At 42.6% G+C, this 21,861-nt stretch overlaps 1 protein-coding gene across 2 annotated transcripts in view; it reads right to left on the bottom strand.

Annotated features, from left to right (window-relative positions):
* Nucleotides 1–921: 921 nt before the first annotated feature.
* The window catches only part of LOC112221587 (metabotropic glutamate receptor 4-like), a 210,472-nt gene continuing 189,532 nt past the window's right edge, over nt 922–21,861 (bottom strand). The window contains exons 9-10 of one of the 2 annotated variants that reach the window (XM_024383748.2): nt 6,121–6,367; nt 922–3,747 (exon numbers count right to left, since the gene is read on the bottom strand). In XM_024383748.2, the coding sequence (XP_024239516.2) occupies nt 3,698–3,747; nt 6,121–6,367 (297 nt within the window). In that variant the 3' untranslated portion in view covers nt 922–3,697. Of the gene's footprint in view, nt 6,368–21,861 lie in introns of both variants that reach the window. The other variant, XM_024383740.2, reaches the window with a different exon arrangement.

The following is a 21,861-nucleotide window of genomic DNA, read 5'->3' as shown; positions in this document are numbered from 1 at the left end:
GTCATTGTCTTTCTTGTCAAGTTGATGATCTTTCTTTCTTTCATTTCTCTGTTATTAATTGGTGTTCATAATCCTCTTTCTTTCTTTAGTTTGCTCTTCTTTTGTCATAGCCACACGCGCACACGCGCACACACACACACACACACACTCACACACATTTTCACACACAGACATGTACCATGCATCATCACAGGAGGTGTGGCAGTTGTATCAAAGGATAAAGGGGTCAACAACGTCTCTCACAAGTAATGAGAAACAAACCAACTCACGGGATTTGTTGTCCCTCTAATTCAACTTTTTTGTGATAGATAACATTGTCAACAAATCCTTTTTCGGTAACACTTTACATTAGCATTTATTTAAAATGACTTATAATGGAGTTAACAAGTTTATGAAACTGTTTAGTTTATAGATTCTTTATAAAATGGTAATTAGCTGTTATACCACATTGTTATTTTGGTCCTTGCCAAATAGTGAAGTTATTTTACCAGTTAATGTCCTGATACCTCCTGAACTTCTTGCTTCTAAACTAATGACATCGCTTCTGCCCTCTGCTGCCCTCTCCGAGACAGTCAGGTCAGTCCTGTTGGCTCTTCTTCCCTCGCTCTTTCCTTCCCTCCATCTCTTTCTATGTCCCTCTCTCTCCCTTTCCCTCTCCCTTCCTCTCTTTCTGACAAGCCAGACCAGTGGAGCAAGGCCTCCTCTCATACCGAACGGATAAATGTTGCACATTACACTCAATTATTATTTTACGGTTTCCACATTCTGACCTACTGACGCTTTACACTCAATTATTTATTTACTGTTTCCCCGTTCTGACCTAATGACACTTTAGGTCATAAAAATGCAATACCGTAAGAGAGAACAATTTTGAAAGAAAGAAGAGAAGCTTGTAATTTTTATTTTATTAGAAATGTGATTTTGTATATTTTTTTTAAATGGACATGCTCCACACACTTCATTACTTTTCAATAGGTTTTACAAATACGTAGTCAGATAGCCAGGCACTGTTTCTTTTTTCTTTACATTTTTCCCTTTTTAGATTTGTCAAGACATAAAAGCGGACATCATCAATCTATTTAATAATGTACATTAACTTGCCATTTCATTCGGTCAGCACTCACGTTATTTTATTATTTTAGTAATACAGAGGTTAATGGAAAAGCAGCGTTGAGTTCACATCACAAATGACCTCACAATATAAAATAAAATAAACTAAAGGACTGTTCAGTTTTACAGCAACCACTTCTGATGTATTTATTCAGAGAACTGATGGCGGCTGAAAGGACTACTGGATCCTTTGGCATTTTGTCTTGAGTAGATTCCTTTCTGTAGCTTGAGGTCATGTAGTTTACTAGTATATCGCTGAAGCATTTTGCAAAACATGACACAGTCCTCAGAGATAATTGTTTTATTTATTAATTAGTCTACTGTTTTACCACATAAAACCACTGTTTTATCCATTACGGATATCATCTTGGGTGCATGACTACTGTATGGCATACTCCCCTGGGGATACTTTACTCCCCATTTAATGGATTTGGATCTATACAACTTAGCTGTACCTTTGTGTGACCGGTAGGATAGCTGCTGGAAATGGATGGGGGTCATTGATGGTATCTCACTATAGGGCCTCTTGCAGCCTGAGAGACTAGTTTTCCCCAAAAAATTATTACAATCACTACCATGGATAGTATTGGATGTTCCGTTATTGGACTCCTTTATGGGAACTTTGTAATTTTTAGAATAGCCATGGAGTAGTTTTGGTGACACGGAACAATTGGTTATCAATATACAGTTTATCGACGACGAGATAAACTACGCAGTTCTGCAATTTCCTTCGGGAACTGATCATTCATGCCTATTTTCGTGCCAGTGAGTCTTCCACCTAGGCTTTTAACATTTATTTTATTTTGGAAGAATGCAAATTTGGCAATGATTGGGTGCTTATATCTCTGTCCTCTCTGTCCTAAACGGTGTACACGTTAGAGTTTGATTTTGTTAACAGTATCGCCTGGGATCTGTAGCTCTTCAAGACATAATTATTTCATCACACTTTCAGGATCTTCACCCTCTTTTTCTTTGATACCAGTAAGTACCAGATTTGCTCTCATAGATCTAGTCTGTATTTCAAGTAAGGCTCGTCTCAGAAACATGTTCTCCTTTTTAAGTTCTTTAACGTCCGTTTCAATTGTATTTGACTGTAGCTTTTAGCTTGTTTGTTTCTTTCTCCATTGTTTCTTTTTCGTCACTGATCTCGCGGCTCGCCTTCAATTGCTTTATATCTTTACTGACTAGTTCAAGTATGCCCAGTTTATTGTTTATCGACTTTAGCAAGTTGGTTTTTACACTTACCATTCCGAGTGGTGAAAAGCATAAATCGTATGTGTCCATCAAGGAGTCTCATATTGTTTTGGGGATTGGTACTCCATGCTTACTCTCCGACATGTTTGGGTGTTGATTGTATTGGTGATATTGGTCGATACATTTCTCTAGCCTTATCATTTGTTTTGTGTTGTTATCCAGATTGAAGGTTATTGCCCATGAGAACAGTATGTGGAGTGAAGTGCTAATATTTAGAGATTTGGAATATTACGTTTTTATCTTGAGGCATTCTGCACCTCTGTGTTCAGTCCACCATGACACCTCTCTATTTGTACTGAGAGACTCTTTGTTTTAGTCTGGAGTTACAGTATTAAAGTATGGGCAAAGTGGGCAGAGGACAGTGGTAGCCTTTGGTTAGCTGGTAACACAGATCAGGGCCTCACCTCACACAAAGAAACAAAGATCACTCACTAGACCATCACCAGTTTGGAATTTACATATAATAGAAACGACACTGCAACAGAGTTTGAACGCATTCCAAATATTTTTTTTTACAACACAACACAGGATGTTCAAACTGGCATGCTCAAAATCAGTAATGACCATATTATTTTTTTGTCAACATCATTATAATTTTTTGGGTCAACTCAATGAAGACAGGTAAGGCAAAAACAACAAAAATATGATGGCGTACAATTATCCTGCATTGTTGGAATGGTTTCTTTCATCCAGTATTTTCTTTTTAAACTGGAATACCTTTAAAAAAAAAAATAATAATAATTATGTAACTTAAAATCCTCCTTGAAATTAAAGACTGATTACGCTCATCCTGGTGGCTCTGCAACTTCCTGAAGCATTGAGAGCAATGTCCCTTATTGTTGAGAACACTGGCAGACTACAACCTTGCATGGCATACACCTGAACAGATTCTTTCAATTGGATTGCATGTCAGTCCGGTCGGCTCCAGATAAGATAAGAAAAAAAAGAGAGAGAGAGAGAGAGAGAGAGAAAGAGAGAGAATAAAGCTGCAATGCAAACAACGAGAAGGGAGGAGAAGCCTCATCCCGCATCATATCCTCTCCGGTCTCTGCCAGGGGGGAAGTGTTGGCCTTGTCTGTCATGGCCGACAAGATGGAGCATCACCATTATACTGTATCTGTTCTGTTGGGCCCTTGAGGGTCCCTCTCTGCATCTCTGTGTGGTCTTCTCTCTTTCCTTTATTATGACTATTCCCTGGGAAATCCTTTAGTGATCCTCACAACATGTCCCATGTCCATTTTCTTCCTCTATTTCCCATTTTATTCCAGTGCATAAGAACATTTTCACCCGCCATGAGGTGACCATCCAGAACAACGACGATGGCCTTCCTCTCTTAGATGACATGGTTGCTGTAGCTGATGTATGTCTGCTTTGTGGCGAAAGCTGAAAGAGAAGAAGAAGCGAACAACACAGAGAAGGCCAGCGGTACGTCACAGTTACTACAGTACTGTATACACTGGGCAAAAGAAGTAGTGTTCACCTCCTATCCCCTGTCTGTCTACTGGGTAATAAGGCTTCGACCATCCAGTTGTCTCCCCAGACCTCCACCTCCTATCCCCTGTCTGTCCACTGGGTAATAAGGCTTCGACCATCCAGTTGTCTCCCCAGACCTCCACCTCCTATCCCCTGTCTGTCTACTGGGTAATAAGGCTTCGACCATCCAGTTGTCTCCCCAGACCTCCACCTCCTATCCCCTGTCTGTCTACTGGGTAATAAGGCTTCGACCATCCTGTTGTCTCCGCAGACCTCCACCTCCTATCCCCTGTCTGTCTACTGGGTAATAAGGCTTCGACCATCCTGTTGTCTCCGCAGACCTCCACCTCCTATCCCCTGTCTGTCTACTGGGTAATAAGGCTTCGACCATCCTGTTGTCTCCGCAGACCTCCACCTCCTATCCCCTGTCTGTCTACTGGGTAATAAGGCTTCGACCATCCAGTTGTCTCCCCAGACCTCCACCTCCTATCCCCTGTCTGTCTACTGGGTAATAAGGCTTCGACCATCCTGTTGTCTCCGCAGACCTCCATCTCCTATCCCCTGTCTGTCTACTGGGTAATAAGGCTTTGACCATCCAGTTGTTTCCCTAGACCGTGTTGGCTGATCCTCTGCGGATAAATCCTACCGTCCCTGCTACTAATGTCAGCTGGTGAGGGAGACAGGAATTTTTCAATTACATCATGCTGTGTCCACACTGGCAATGACCCTGACAATGAAAAATGGTGCTTATTTAAATACCTCTGCATTGTTTTTTTTACCTTTATTTAACTAGGCAAGTAAGTTAAGAAAAAATCTTATTTACGGCCGACCCCGGCCAAACCTTAACATGGGCGACACTGGGTGAATTGTGCGCCGCCCAATCACGGCCATTTGTGATACAGCCTGGAATCATGCCAGGGTCTGTAGTGACGCCTGCTTGCACTGAGATGCACTGCCTTAGACCGCTGCGTCACTCGGGAGCCCCCCACTCAGATGGGATGTGGATCCGACCAGGTCTATACGGAATGGGTCTAGTTGTCCTCAGGTTGGCCCAGGACAAGAATCGGATGCTGATTATTGAATCTCTGTCTTTACTCTTCTCATTTATTGTGTTACTGTGTGGCTTAATGTAGCTGTTGTTGTTATTAAACCAAATAAATGTATTTTAGGATATAGGCCTATATGTCGATGTTCTGTAACGCATGTCCATGCTCAGCATCCTTATAGACATTTTTTATCAAATATTTACAATGTTGCATTCTTTATAAACACAAGTATATTGTCCACAATGTATTTTTTGGGGACAATATCCCCACATCACTGTAGTTTTGTTATTGGTAGAAGAAATATTGCAGGGGCTAAATAATCCCCAAAATACTGTAGGTCTCAGGGAACATTGAATCAGATTGATATGCGTGCGTCATTAAGATTTGTCCACAAATAGGTATTCTATCTCTGTTGACAGACCAACTCAGACCTCACTTTTCTTTTCTCTGGGAGGCAAGCCGGTCAGGTGTTTGTCTTTTGGCCATCACCTGAGTAATTTCTGCTGAGTCAATGGTTGAAGTCATTATTTACCACAGATGTATAAAGCCTGAGTCTGTCCCAGAAACCACCAAGCCATTTGATTGCTATTGAAATTAGAGTGAGATGGACTTAGACAGCGAGAATTTCAGCTGGTTCAGAAAGGTCATGGCTTTGAAAATTTTGAGCAGTGCCACAAATCTGAGCCAAACAGTGAAAAAAGGAAACGTAGATTCCTGATCACCATATTGAGCACAAGTGTTTATCTGTGAGAATCAACTCAGTGCATTGCAATTAGAAAATAAAACATGGTTGTTGTAGACAGTGTATAACAATAATTTAAATGGATCTAATACGTTAAATGAAACACAATAGGTCCATTATAATAAGGTAGCTAGTGTAATAGTACTGATGCCCTTCTTTGTGACCTACACACAGTGGAGTATTTGAGCATATCAGGGAATGTTTTAAGATCTCCCCCAACTCACAAACAGACTTAAAATGAAAACAATGGCAGCCAATTTCCTAAATCCATTGAAGTGTAAAATAACAACGGCATGAGGTGGCTTGTAAATAATGAATTGGATACTGTGCTTTCTACCTTCTACCTCTTAGACCAAATTATTTATGTGATTTACAGCACCTGAAGGACTAAATTAATCTTAGAAACATTAAACACAAACACAAGGATCCGCTCAGCTAATTCTAGCATGTACAGTATATAGCATACATACTGTAAGTCTTCACCTTTTAACTCACCTTGTGTTTCCAGGCTCTCAGACAGCTCAGTCTTGGCCTCTCCATTGGGACGTAGGCTGGCCTTGGGGTTGAACTTGTTGGACATGGTGGTGGCAGTGACCATGGCCTTAAGGCTGCGTGTGCGTTTGGGCACGTTCTGCTCCGGGTGCCTGAGGATCACGTAGACCTTGGGCAAGTAGAGCATCCCCAGAGAGACAGAGGCACTCAGACTCACGGAGATGGTCAGAGTGGTGGTCTGGATGTACATCTGTAAAGTAATGTCAAGGAGATTGAGTTAGACATATGTCTCAAAATTATTTTAAGGGTAAGGATGGGGTTAGGGTTAATGTAAGCGCCATCTGGAATCTGCTGGCTGTATTCCCTGCCCAAAGGCAATAAAGAGCACTAAGTATTGACAGCTATTACCACACTCCTAGAGGTCTTCACGGATCCACCTGTACCCGAATACCCCCGACATTTTGGACCCGTGAAGGCATCTATTCTACATGTTCATCCCTGGTGGTTTACTATAGATGTTAATGTTCATCCCTGGTGGTTTACTGTCGATGTTAATGTTCACGTCAAGCCTTGTTGACTACTGAGGTTTAAATACTTCTGTCAGTTTGTCCTTGGCGTATGTCATTCATGAAGAGATGGACAAGGTTTGTGAAGGACAGAACTGATATCATTGAATACATGTCAAAGCCTTGCTCCTCATCAATGTTATTGTGTAAGAAGCTCATTTACTAGAACATATAAACCATGTATGTGGCCTATCACTATGATTAGTTACAATGCACATTAGACAAGTAAATTATTACTTAAGGTAATTTGTTGGTAGGAGGGCAGAGCACAAAGGCTAGTCCATAACACTGTTTATTAAATCAACATACTTTCTTCATAAGACCCCACCCTACTCCCCACCACCACAGTGCATCAGACCAAAACACTTTTGTTGCATTTTTTGCAGTGCTAGTTTTAACATGGAACTCACGGCAATTTCAAAACACCAGTCTATTTTGACTCCATACATGCTACTCTATACAAAGGAAACAACCTCATGAAATATTTATCCATGGCTGAACATTGTGAATCACAGGGGAGGGCCTTGCTGATCAGCAGTCTAACTCACTCCACTTGAAGTGTTTGCTAAGCAGAGCTGTGTTAATTAGGCTAGCTTATTGAGAACATTAAAGGGGAGGGACAGGCTTGCAGGAATTGTAATGTCTACATTGTTACAAATACTGATCACCTGACCTGATCAGGGGAAAGTAATTAAAGGTTGGGATGATATAAAATGGTATAGAACAAGGTGAATCCACAGCATGATACTGTATGACCCAACCCAAAACAAACATACATCCCAATAGTGTGTTAACCTGTAAATATTGGATTTGACTGAGAGATCACCATTATAATAAAAATCTGCTTGAAAATCTGTTTGACCAGACCTTTCTCTCTAGCCAGCTATCTAACCCAGAAAATAAAATCCCTGCTGTTGTTTCATCAACATAGTGTACCTTCCCCAGACGTGACCCTCTGCTAGTGGGTCTGTGTTGTTATTCTCTCTCTCTCTCTCTCTCTCATAGGGGATGGTGGATGCAGGGTTGAAGGAGCAGAAGCCAGCGGTGGTAGAGTCTCTCACAGACATTGACTATCCCTTTGAGCATGGTTAAGATATTAATTACACTTTGGATGGTGTATCAATACACCCAGTCACTACAAAGATACAGGCTTCCTTTCTAAATCAGTTGCCGGAGAGGAAGGAAACCGCTCATGGATTTCACCATGAGGCCAATGGTGACTTTAAAACAGTTACAGAGTTTAATGACTGTGATAGGAGAAAACTGAGGATGGATCAACAACGTTGTAGTTACTCCACAATACTGAACTAAAGACAGGGTGAAATGAAGGTTGCCTGAACAGAATAAAAAATATTCCAGAACATGCATCCTGTTTGCAATAAGGCACTACAATAAAACTGCAAAACAGGGCAAATACAACACAACACATGACTACCACTCTTCATATTTTCAGGCATGGTGGTGGCTGCATCATGTTATGGGTTTGCTTGTCATCAGCAAGGACTAGGGAGTTTTTTCTCTTGATAAAAATTAATGGAATAGGCTAAGCACAGGCAAAATCCTGAAGGAAACCCGAGTTCAGTTTGCTTTCCAGCAGACAGTCTGAGACAAATTCTCATTCTCATTTCATCTTGAAAATCTATGGCAAGATCTAGCAATAATCAACAACCAATTTGACTGAGCTTCAAGATTTTTTATAAGAATAATGTGCAAATATTGTACAATCCAGGTGTGCAAAGCTCTTAGAGACTTAACCAGAAAGACTCACAGCTGTAATCTCTGCCAAGGGTGATTCTAACATGTATTGACCTAGAGGTGTGAATACTTATGTAAATTCGATATTTCTGTATTTCATTATCAATACATTTGCAAAGAGCTCTAAAAACGTGTTTTCACCTTGTCATTATGTGGTATTGGGTGCGTGAGTAAATACAAATATGTAATCCATTTTGAATTCAGGTTGTAACACAACAAAATGTAGAATAAGTATGAAAACTTTCTGAAGCCACTGTATTTTAGCACCATATTAACACCAGGCTAGTACAATGCTTGGTTGAGTAGTTTACATCTGTAAGTCTAGAATTATCCAATGTGATTACTACTGTGTGAAGTCACTGAGTACTGATGATCATTTGACTTCTGTGATCACTTTATTGTATTTGACTGGTTCATAACTCTGGATCAAACCCTGGATTATAACCCTGGTTCATAACCTTAGTTCATTACCCTGGGTCATAACCCTGGTTCATAACCTTGGCTCATAACCCTGGCTTATAACCCTGGTTCATAACTCTTCTTCTGTCACACCCTGATCTGTGCTTGTCTCCACCCCCCTCCAGGTGTTGTGTATCTTCCCAATTATCCCAAGTGTATTTATATCTGTTTTCTCTGTTTGTCTGTTGCCAGTACATTTTGTCTATCAAGCCTACCAGTATTTTCCCCCTTGCTCCTGTTTTTTTCATTTCTTCCTGTTTTCTAGTTTTCCCGGTTTTGACCATTCTGCCTGCCCTGACCCTGAGCCTTGTCTGCCATTCTATACCTTGTCACACCGCCCCGGATTATTTACCTCTGCCTGCCCTGACCCTGAGACTGCCTGTCGTTCTGTACCTTTTGACTCTGATCTGGCTTACTGACCTCTGCCTGCCCTTGACTTGTCGTTTTGCCTGCCCCTGTTTTGGTAATACACTTTTGTTACTTCAACACTGTCTGCATCTGGGTCTTCCCTAAAACGTGATAGGTCCAGGGTTCATAAGCCTAGTTCACAACCCTGGTTTGATTTGATTTGATTTGGTTCACAACTCTGGATCATAACTCTGTAACAGCTGATGTAACACTGATGTTATAAATGTGTAATTTTGTTCACCTGGAAATTTCTACAAGAGATCTTCACGGATCCACCTGTACGTGATTACGTCCTTCCCTCCTCTCCCTTGCACTTTATCAGTTCTGGATAATAAAGTAGTAAAATAATTGACTCGGATCAGATCTGGATTCGACCAGGTCTATATGGAACACGTCTAGTTGACCTCGGGTCGGTTCGGTCTGTATATTTATGTCCGGAGGGGAAAGCATTTCAAATGTTAGGCCTCTAATTCCTGTTACTCTAGTAAACTGCATTGTAATTACACCCAGTTTGCATTCATCAGACATGGAGTCAACTGTAGCTGACTTTGAAGACAGGAATACTTCTATGTCCATCCCATGCATGCCATCCTCAAATGAAGCAAAACAGCTACTCACTGTTAATTATCTATGCATAGTCCCTTGACCCCAAACCACCTTGACTAACCTGTACCCCGGGATTGACTCGGCACCGGTACCCCCTGTATATAGCCTCGTTATTGTTATGTCATTTTATTGTGTTCCATTTTGATGTACTTTAGTAAATATTTTCTTAACTCTATTTCTTGAACTGCATTGTTGTTATTAAGGGATTGTAAGTAAGCATTTCACATTAAGGTCTACAGATGTTATATTTGGCGTATGTGACAAATAAAATAAAATCTGATTTGATTCCTGCACGACGCAACGCGGAGTGCCTGTATACAACCGTTAGCCATGGTATATTGGCCATATACCATAAACCCCTGAGGTGCCTTATTGCTCTTATAAACTAGTTTCCAACGTAATTAGAGCAGTAAAGATGAAGGTTTTGTCATACCTGTGGTATACAGTCGGATATACCACAGCTTTCAACCAATCAGCATTCAGGGCTCGAACCACCCAGTTTATAATGCAGAGTTAAATATTAGAATCACTATCACTGTAGAATCTGAATATTTGGATTATGGTTTGGCATTTTAGTTTTGTTGAATAAGCCTAAAATCAACTGTCCACCATAGGACTGTGAGTGTAAATCAGAGCAAAACCAGATAAAATCAATATTCCGACTGTGACTTGGCTCAGTAGACTGGCTGGATCATTAGCCTGTACTTCTTCTTAATCTGCCTCTGCCCTAGCACGTTCACAGCAGCATACAGAGGTAGGATGGTAAAGGTGCACACACCTCTCATAACTGCGTCATCGACAGTGCAGGCCCGAGCTAATGCATGCCTCAGACAGACACCACACTGTAACACTAATGAGTGAAAGAGAGAACCATAAAAAAGGGGACTGAGCGTCGATGAGGAATGTGCTTGAACAATCTATGAACTTCCATATTGGAACAGTGCTATTGGAAGACCTGCACACATAGAACATATGACTTCTACGGACCTGTATTTCTTTAGCAGGCTGGATAACATGCTAGTTCTGAAGACTGATGAAAAAAAAACACTTTCAATGAGAAAACATGCTGGTTCTATGGTTTTATTCATAGTACAGTATGGCACATTCAAAATGACAGGATATTATTAATTTCAATGTCATTTCTATATTTTAGTTGTCGAGGGATTTCATAGCCTCGCATGGTTACTTAGAGTAGCATGGGAACATACAGTGCAGTCATATCTTATTGTATCAAAACTAACTGTGATTATAGTCTAATTAAGCCAATAACAGTTTATTGCCCTCGGGGACACCAATGTGCTGTTGCTGGAGAACGTGATTTACAAAGAGACTGCAATGTTTTGGCCTTGATTAGCTTCTTGTCCAATCCCCTACCTCTCCCGCTAGGAATGCACTGGTCAACAACTTCACAAACAAAGGGCTTGCATCTTGTAGCTGATGAAACCACTGTGAAATCTTAGATCGTATCCAGGCATCTGTGCGCTGTCCCATTGATCCTCATTATGTTCTATTGGGCCTCTGGGACAGCTGCTCAATGACTAATGTTGTTTATCTATGAAAAACCAACAACAACCCAAAGCAGAGTGCTCTGTCTGATTGCTCTGTCTATCACTCTCTTTCTGCAGGTGGCGTGGTGAGAACTGTGTCTGACCCTGCATAACAGTATATGGACACATAACATCACAGCGTGTTATCTGATTCTGTTGAACTAACCTACTCTCTTAGCAGCCCAGAGACAACAACAAAAAACAATGTCAACAGAATAATGAAAAATACATAACATAAAAGAGATGGACAGAACCACTCACAAGCACCATAATGGCAGCTCTTCCTAAAGTGGCGAATTGTGTTGGAATTGTGTGCATCCGTGTATTTATGGGTGCCAAGGGAAGACAGGTATCACAAAAAAAATTGACCAAAAAAACTATGTAAAAACATATTGTATAGTAATTTATCTTTTGTTTCTCTGTGTTTCATCATTTCCCTTCACTCCGCAAGAGGCTGAATGTATATCCTACCGGAGAAAGCTTCCGAGCGAGTGAAACAGCACCTCTCTGTCTCTGTACATGTAGCCCATCTATCTGATGCTGTCTGGTCAAAAAGAGTATGATAGTCTTGCCGCCTGTAGCATTGAACGCAAGGGAAGCCAATCAGTGTTGAGCTAAACTAAGTGCGGTCAACTATGAATGGTCCTGGCGCACCAAAAACGGAAGCTAGCTTGGATTTGGCCTCACAACAATTACATCACATCAAGCCAAACATCATTGACAAAAAAATGTTTTAATAGTTGCACCTTGTTGTGTTGTTGTCCTCCGGTTACTAGCTAGCCTCTCTAGGCTAGATGGGACTCTACCTTCCCACCTGACCAACATCCAGTGAAAGTGCAGGGCGCCAAATTCAGACTACAGAATGGTAAATATTTAACATTCTTAAAAATACACATGCAATATGTCAAAATAAAGCTTAACTTCTTGATAATCCAGCCACGGTGTCAGATTTCAAAAAGGCTTTACGGCGAAAGCAAACCATGCGATTATCTGAGGACAGCACCCCATCGAACAAACACAGACAATCATATTTCATCCTGCCAGGCGCGACACAAAACTCAGAAATAATGATATAATTCATGCCTTACCTTTGAAGAGCTTCTTTTGTTGGTTTTGGACAGCCCTCCTTCATTTCTCGAAGGAAAAACATCAACCAACTTCTAAAGGCTGTTGACATCCAGTGGAAGCGTTAGGAACTGCAAGCAAGTGCCTTTGAAATCTAGATCCACATAGAAAACCCATTGAAAAGAGAGTGACCTCAACAACAACAAAAAAATCCTGGATGGTTTGTCCTTGGGGTTTTGAATGCCAAATAAGTTCTGTTAAACTCACTGACATCATTCAAACAGTTTTAGACACTCCAGAGTGTTTTCCATCCAGATCTTCTGGCCCTGAGTAGCAGGCAGTTTACTTTGGGCACACTTTTCATCCGGACGTGAAAATACCGCCCCCTAGCCTAGAGAGGCTAGCTAGCTAAAATGGTCCCTTTCCTAAATTAGCCAGGGACAGAGATAGGGATTTGGACTTGTGGTATTACTCAATTCTCCATACTGGCCAATGATTATAATGAATTTATAAACATAAATTCATACATTGTGCCCCTGGCCTAAGAGGATGGAAGTTCAATATGTAGCTAGATGTAGTAGGCTAATGTTAACTAACTGGCTTATCGTTTCCCATGAAAAGAAGTTAGGCTAGTAAGTGTCAAGGATTTCCTCCTCTTCTTCCGAAGAGGAGAGGCGAAAAGGATCAGAGGACCAATATGCGGCGTGGGAAGTGTCTATGGTTCTTTTAATACGTAAACGTACACATGAACAACTGATTACAAAAAACAAGAAACGTGTGAAACCCTAAACAGCCCTATCTGGTGCAAAGACAGAGACAGGAACAATCACCCACAAACACACAGTGACACCCAGGCTACCTAAGTATGATTCTCAATCAGAGACAACTAATGACACCTGCCTCTGATTGAGAACCATACTAGGCCGAAACATAGAAATACCCAAATTATAGAAAAACAAACATAGACTGCCCACCCAACTCACGCCCTGACCATACTAAATAAATACAAAACAAAGGAAATAAAGGTCAGAACGTGACAGTAAGTAAGCATTTTAGCCAGGTAGCACAGGTCAACAAAAATTAAAAGTGTGTACTGTATCACAGTGTCATAGACCGTTCTGGCAAAATTAAATAGAGGAGGATGGCATTAGTGTTGAGGGTGAGGTAACATGTTTTTTCTAAAAGTAGTCAGAAAATGTCAAAAGCATTAACTTGATTGTCCATGCTGTAGGTCATGTTTGTTACATGCAATATGCTTTGTGGACTTCACTGGACAGATGTTTCTCTCTGGTTTTGCGATGAAACAAATGTGTTGTTGAATTTATTCTGCCATTGTGTCTTCATATTGTCTCAGCCTTAGGGCTATATGTCACGGTGGCAAGGCATATGAACTAACAGGTTATAGAGCAAACAATGTCATTATCACAACACATTTTGTATCTCTACTATTTCAATATTCTCACCTCCATTTGATTTGTACACTGCTGCTACTTGCTGTTTATTGTCTACAAATAGTCACTTCACCCCTACCTACATGTATAAATTACCTCAACTAACCTGTACCACCACTTACTGACTCGGTACCGGTACCCCCTGTATATAGCCTTGTTATTGTTATTTTATTTGTTTTTTTATGATTTTGTACTTTAGTTTATTTTGTTAATATTTTCTTAACTTTTCTTGAACTGCACTGTTGGTTAAGGGCTCATAAGTAAGCATTTCACAGTAAGGTCTACACTTGTTGTATTTGGCGCATGTGACAAATAAAGTTTGATTTAATTTGATTTGACATGGGATGGAATTGGGCATTTTTTCCCTGGCTTGGCATCCACAGTGATTTACCCACACACTGGTACTGCCATTATGAGGAGAGACACCTTCTCTTTGGACTCCATGGTAGAGCTCCTCTCCCACTCCCCCTACCTGACAGACAGCCTCCCACTCCCCCTAGCTGACAGATAGCCTCCCACTCCCCCTACCTGACAGACAGCCTCTGACTCCCCCTACCTGACAGACAGCCTCCGACTCCCCCTACCTGACAGACAGCCTCTGACTCCCCCTACCTGACAGACAGCCTCCCACTCCCCCTACCTGACAGACAGCCTCCCAGCTGACAAGGTACCCCTACCTGACAGGGCGGCAGCGTCATTGAAAATAAGAATTTGTTCTTAACTGACTTGCCTGGTTAAATAAAGGTTAAATAAAGGTTAAATAAAGGTTAAATAAAGGTTAAATAAATAAAAAAATAAAATAGCCTCCCCCTACCTGACAGACAGCCTCCCATTCCCCTACCTGACAGACAGCCTCCCATTCCCCTACCTGACAGACAGCCTCCCATTCCCCTACCTGACAGACAGCCTCCCATTCCCCTACCTGACAGACAGCCTCCCATTCCCCTACCTGACAGACAGCCTCCCATTCCCCTACCTGACAGACAGCCTCCCACTCCCCCTACCTGACAGACAGCCTCCCATTCCCCCTACCTGACAGACAGACTCCCACTCCCTCTGATTTACAGCACCTCTCCAGGTGAAGCAGTGCCACATCGACATCCATATCATGTTCCGTGAACACACACTATAGATAGGCCAGATGTCTTCATTTGAATGATAGAGTAGGAATCCCATGGCATTTTTAACATTTCTCCTGACACACGATGACAAATGAATGAGTATGTTTGGAGTGCCAGATCAGGGAGGCTCGCTGTAAACTGGTGGTGGGAACATATGCGGTCAATCAACAGCATTTCATTTGCTCTAAAAGACATATAATCTCTAGCCGCAAGGCTTTGTTGCATCTGTCACTCTTGATGAATATCAGGTTATTTTGTTTTGACATGTTCATTTCTTAAAAAGGAACATGGTTTACGTAACAGTGCAAAGAATCTGTCATGGCATTATTGTCATTGATTTGAAAATCAGGCAGTTTGTGTGTGCTGCAGCCCAGTATTATTGATTGTGGATGCCACATCCTGCATGTTATAGCACAAAAGATCGTATTTAAGAACTGCTGACTAATAACATAATAATTCAAAACTGAATATTACATCTCCTTGAGATTCTGTGAAGGTGTCAAAGTTTCCTGTGTGAGCACGTGTATAATACTATAATACTATCTAGCTGCAGTAATACAGTTTAAAGGAAAGCAGACAGCAGTATAAGAGACCATGTCTCCGTTCCATCATGCCACTGTGTTCTCTCTCACCTAGCAGAGCTTTGGCCTCCTGGCAATCATGTCTCTCCTCCTCCTAATGAATAACAGTTACGCTATCTCTCCCCAAAAGCATCTGCACTTTTTTGAGGGAAATACTAATGAATGAATGTCTAATATAATTGTGATAAGAAAAGCCACCTCCTATCTAAAGCCTCTATAAGATAACTTGTTTCAAGTCTTCAAATTGAATTAGCAGGGCTGGGGTTCTGAGGGATTGTAAAGGGGGGATAAAATAAAAGCTTTACCATCACATTTAAGGTCGTTTTTCTTCCACTGTCCTGTTTAGTGATTCAAAGACACACTAGCTAATGGATTACCTTGTTTTGGAAAAAGCTGACATTAAGTATCTCTTCTATTTCACTATTCTCTTTTATCTTTCAAGGCAGAAGACAGCTGGAAGACAGTAGTTATTGATATCCATCGCTGTTTGCTACTGATTACAAGAGATAAACCGTGTTCAGATCAAATCAGATATTCATTTGGAGCTTTTGCAGTTGGTGTTAGTTTATCTTGTTCTTATTAAATAAATCTTTAAACTGATCCTTATGCTCAGTGTGCTCTAGTATTTTTATATTGTTATAAACATAATATGATGATATCAGACAGGATTTAAGAGAGACTACGAAAACACTGAATACTCTTCTTGTAATAGTTGTTTTCCCTTTTAAGCCCCGCAGGTGTCCTTCTGCTCTTCAAATCAAATCAAATCTTACTTGTCACATGTGCCGAATAAAACCGGTGTAGACCTTACAGTGAAATGCTTACTTGTAAAGCCCTTAACCAACAATGCATACATTTATTTATTTATTTTAATTAACAAATAATTAAAGAGCAGTAGTAAAATAACATAAGCGAGGCTATATACAGGGGGTATCGGTACAGAGTCAATGTGCATGTCACGCCCTGGTTTTAGTATTTTGTGTTTTCTATTTATTTGGTCAGGCCAGGGTGTGACATGGGTTTATTTTGTGTTGTGTTTTTGTATTGGGGTTTTAGTAGGTATTGGGATTGTGGCTGAGTAGGGGTGTCTAGCATAGTCTATGGCTGCCTGAGGCGGTTCTCAATCACAGTCAGGTGATTCTCGTTGTCTCTGATTGGGAACCATATTTAGGTAGCCTGGGTTTCACTGTGGGTTTTGTGGGTGATTGTTCCTGTCTCTGTGTTAGTTGTCACCAGACAGGCTGTATTAGGTTTTCACATTTCCGTTTGTTGTTTTTGTATGTTTCGTATTTATCGTCATTAAAGATGTCTCGATTTAACCACGCTACATTTTGGTCCGACTCTCCTTCGACGGAAGAAAGCCCTAACAGTGCAGGGGCACCGATTTTCCTAGGTAATTGACGTAATATATATATACAGTAGGTAGAGCTATTAAAGTGACTTATGCAGAGATAACAGAGAGTAGCCTCTGTAGTGTCTTGCGGTCGGAGGCCAAGCAGTTGCCATACCAGGCTGTGATGCAACCAGTCAGGATGCTCTCGATGGTGAAACTGTAGAACGTTTTGAGGATCTGAGGACCCATGCCAAATCTTTTCAGTCTCCTGAGGGGGAAAAGGTATTGTAGTGCTGTCTTGATGTGCTTGGACCATGTTAGTTTGTTGGTGAAGTGGACACCAAGGAACTTGAAACTCCCAACCTGCTCCACTACTGCCCTGTCGATGAGAAAGGGGGCATGCTCGGTCCTCCTCTTCCTATAGTCCACAATCATATCCTTAGTCTTGATCACGTTGAGGGAAAGGTTGTTGTCCTGGCACCATACGGCCAGGTCTCTGACCTCCTCCATATATGCCGTCTCATCATTGTTGGTGATCAGGCCTACCACTGTTGTGTCATCAGCAAACTTAATGATGGTGTTGGAATCGTGCCTGGCCGTGCAGTCATGAGTGAACAGGGAGTACAGAAGGGGACTGAGCACGCACCCCTGAGGGGCCCCCGTTTTGAGGATCAGTGTGGCGGAAGTGTTGTTACCTACCCTTACCAGCAGCATACCACCCTGCATACCACTGCTGGCTTGCTTCTGAAGCTAGGGAGGGTTGGTCCTGGTCTGTCCCTGGATGGGAGACCAGATGCTGCTGGAAGTGGGGTTGGAGGGCCAGTAGGAGGCACTCTTTCCTCTGGTCTAAAACATATCCCAATGCCCCGGGGCAGTGATTGGGGACACTGCCCTGTGTATGGTGCTGTCTTTCGGATGGGACGTTAGACGGGTGTCCTGACTCTCTGAGCTCATTAAAGATCCCATGGTACTTATCGTAAGAGTAGGGGTGTTGTCCCTGGTGTCCTGGCTTAATTCCCAATCTGGCCCTCAAACCATCACGGTCACCTAATAATCCCCAGTTTACAATTGGATCATTCATCCCCCTACTCTCCCCTGTAACTATTCCCCAGGTCATTGCTGTAAATGAGAACGTATTCTCAGTCAACTTACCTGGTAAAATAACGTCCCAAAAATTTTTTTTTTTTAAATACCACCTGGGGACGAACCGTCAGGAAGTCCAGGATCCAGTTGCAGAAGGAGGTGTTGAGTTCCAGAGTTCTTAGCTTAGTGATGGAAATCCAAGATGGTGTTGCAGTAGGATGTGTGTATCTTTCTTTGTCTTATCCCATGTCTTATCCTGTGTAAATAGCCAGTCTTTTTTTGTATATATATATATATATATATATATATATATATATATTCATCTCACTTTCTATCTATGAACTAAATATACTTTCCTGCAACCCGCCTCACCCAATGTGGTACGGATCTACAATTTTTGTTCCTTATAACTGGAACTTCCATCAGGAGCTAGCCAGCTAACTAGCTACTAGTCTTTGTTAGCCACGGCTAGCAGTCTTTACCGTTTTCCCCGTCATCAGCCAGCCTTAGCTCGGACAACACCTGCCAGTCTGCACAGTGTGATATCAACCCAGAGCATATCGGACTGCTTCTCTCTACCATATCACCGGACACCTGCGCTCTGGATCATTACACTGGATCATTACAGCTAGCTAGCTGGCAACTGTTAGCTAATACCCCTGTCCCAAAGCTAGCACCAGCTAGCCTTGAGCTAGCATCGAGCATGGCCCATATACCAGCTAATTCTAGGGCTACAATACCTCCTTTGCCAACTGGCCTGGACCTTTTATTGTTGACATGGAGACCCGCCTATCCATCACGACTGGACTGCGGACATGATCGCCCGATGTGGTCTCATCTGGCTATTCTGTTACGATGTCGCCGAAGAACCATCTACTAGCCCTGGCCCGCTAGCTTTTCTGAATGCTGTGTCCCCCGACAGTACCCCCCGCCCAAAGGTGCAACACCTGACTCAATAGGGGAGGTTCCGGACTGTAGACCATCTCAGGAGATTCCGGACTGTAGACCGTCTCAGGAGGTTCCGGACTGTGAAACATCACCGGAAGCACTGGACTGGTTACTGTCGCCAGAAGCTCTGGACTGGGAACTGTCGCCGGAGGCAGCTGTTTATCATTGTCTCTGATTGCACTGGAGACCAGGCGCGCTGAGCTGGCACAACCTATCCCTGGACAGATACCCACTTTGGCAGGACAAGTGCGAGGAGTTGGCACAGAACGCACCGGGCTGTGAATGCGCACTGGAGACAGTGCGTATCACCGCAAAACATGGTGCCTGACCGGTCACATGCGCCCCACGGTGAATACGAGGAGTTGGCTCTGGTTCAAAACCTGGCTCCACCAACCACCCTGTGTGCCTCCCCCAAAACATTTTTTAAGGCTGCCTCTCGGGCTTCCGTCGCAGCTGCGAATCCCGGTGTTGTCGTTGTTGTTCCCTCGCTGCCTCCGTCTGCTCCCATGGAAGGCGATCCTTTCCAGCCAGGATCTCCTCCCACGTCCAGGATCCCTTACCGTCCAAGATATCCTCCCATGTCCAGGATGTCTGCTCCTTCTGGCCACGCTACTTGGTCCGTTTGTGCTGCGATCTTTTGTCACGATCGTTATAATGAGTGGACCAAGATGCAGCGTTGTATGGTTTCATCCTCTTTATGTGGTCATCCTGTCTGGGTTGGCGCCCCCCCCTTGGGGTGTGCCATGGCGGAGATCTTTGTGGGCTATACTCAGCCTTGTCTCAGGATGGTAAGTTGGTGGTTGAAGATATCCCTCTAGTGGTGTGGGGGCTGTGCTATGGCAAAGTGGGTGGTGTTATATCCTTCCTGTTTGGCCCTGTCCGGGGGTGTCCTCGGATGGGGCCACAGTGTCTCCTGATCCCTCCTGTCTAAGCCTCCAGTATTTATGCTGCAGTAGTTTATGTGTCGGGGGGTTAGGGTCAGTTTGTTATATCTGAAGTACTTCTCCTGTCCTATTCGGTGTCCTGTGTGAATCTAAGTGTGCGTTCTCTAATTCTCTCCTTCTCTCTTTCTTTCTCTCTCTCGGAGGACCCGAGCCCTAGGACCATGCCCCAGGACTACCTGACATGATGACTCCTTGCTGTCCCCAGTCCACCTGGCCGTGCTGCTGCTCCAGTTTCAACTGTTCTGCCTGATTATTATTTGACCATGCTGGTCATTTATGAACATTTGAACATCTTGGCCATGTTCTGTTATAATCTCCACCCGGCACAGCCAGAAGAGGACTGGCCATCCCACATATGCTCTCTCTAATTATCTCTTTCTTTCTCTCTCTCGGAGGACCTGAGCCCTAGGACCATGCCCCAGGACTACCTGACATGATGACTCCTTGCTGTCCCCAGTCCACCTGACCGTGCTGCTGCTCCAGTTTCAACTGTTCTACCTTATTATTATTCGACCATGCTGGTCATTTATAAACATTTGAACATCTTGGCCATGTTCTGTTATAATCTCCACCCGGCACAGCCAGAAGAGGACTGGCCACCCCACATAGCCTGGTTCCTCTCTAGGTTTCTTCCTAGGTTTTGGCCTTTCTAGGGAGTTTTTCCTAGCCACCATGCTTCTACACCTGCATTGCTTGCTGTTTGGGGTTTTAGGCTGGGTTTCTGTACAGCACTTTGAGATATCAGCTGATGTACGAAGGGCTATATAAATACATTTGATTTGATTTGATGAGGTAGTGAAACTAAAAAAAACAAGAAAATGCCAAATGAAACATGAAGCTCAGGTAGTGCTCGCAGGCAACTTTACATAGACAAGATCCCACAAAGCACAATGGGGTAATGGCTACCTAAATATGATCCTCAATCAGAGACAACGATAAACCGCTGCCTCTGATTGGGAATCATACCAGGCCAACATAGAAAAATAATTACCTAGATAACCCAAACTTAATCACACCCGACCTAACCAACGTAGAGAAAAAAAAGCTCTCTATGGTCAGGGTGTGACAGCGTAGTAGTGACTACCGAACGGCACCCTGACTCACCTATTGCTGCTCTCTTGACCCTATGATCACTCAGCTACACAGTGGATGCCCCCTGGACTGTTTCAATAACACGGTATCTCATTTTGTTTACCTGTCAGCCCCAGCCTCAGGTCCTGTATGTAACTAACTGACTCGCTCTTTTATTTATTTTATTTTTTATTTAACCTTTATTTAACCAGGTAGGTTCGTTGAGAACAAGTTCTCATTTGCAACTGCGACCTGGCCAAGATAAAGCATAGCAATTCGACACATACAACAACACAGAGTTACACATGGAATAAACAAAACATACAGTCAATAATACAGTAGAACAAAAGAAAAGAAAAAGTCTATATACAGTGAGTGCAAATGAGGTAAGTTAAGGAAATAAATAGGCCATGGTGGCGAAGTAATTACAATATAGCAATTAAACACTGGAATGGTAGATTGGCAGAAGATGAATGTGCAGGTAGAGATACTGGGTTGCAAAGTAGCAAAATAAATAAATACCTGTATGGGGATGAGGTAGGTAGATAGATGGGCTGTTTACAGATGGGCTATGTACAGGTGCAGGGATCTGTAAGCTGTTCTGACAGCTGGTGCTTAAAGCTAGTGAGGGAGATGTGAGTCTCCAGCTTCAGAGATTTTTGCAATTCGTTCCAGTCAGAGGCAGCAGAGAACTGGAATGAAAGACGACCAAAGGAGGAATTTGCTTTGGGGGTGACCAGTGAGATATACCTGCTGGAGCGCGTGCTACGAGTGGGTGCTGCTATGGTGACCAGTGAGCTGAGATA

This window comes from Oncorhynchus tshawytscha, linkage group LG02 (genome assembly GCF_018296145.1).
Source record: "Oncorhynchus tshawytscha isolate Ot180627B linkage group LG02, Otsh_v2.0, whole genome shotgun sequence".
Classification (NCBI taxonomy): domain Eukaryota; kingdom Metazoa; phylum Chordata; class Actinopteri; order Salmoniformes; family Salmonidae; genus Oncorhynchus; species Oncorhynchus tshawytscha.
Note: the sequence above shows the minus strand (reverse complement) of the source record. Positions and strands in the feature narration are given on the sequence as shown.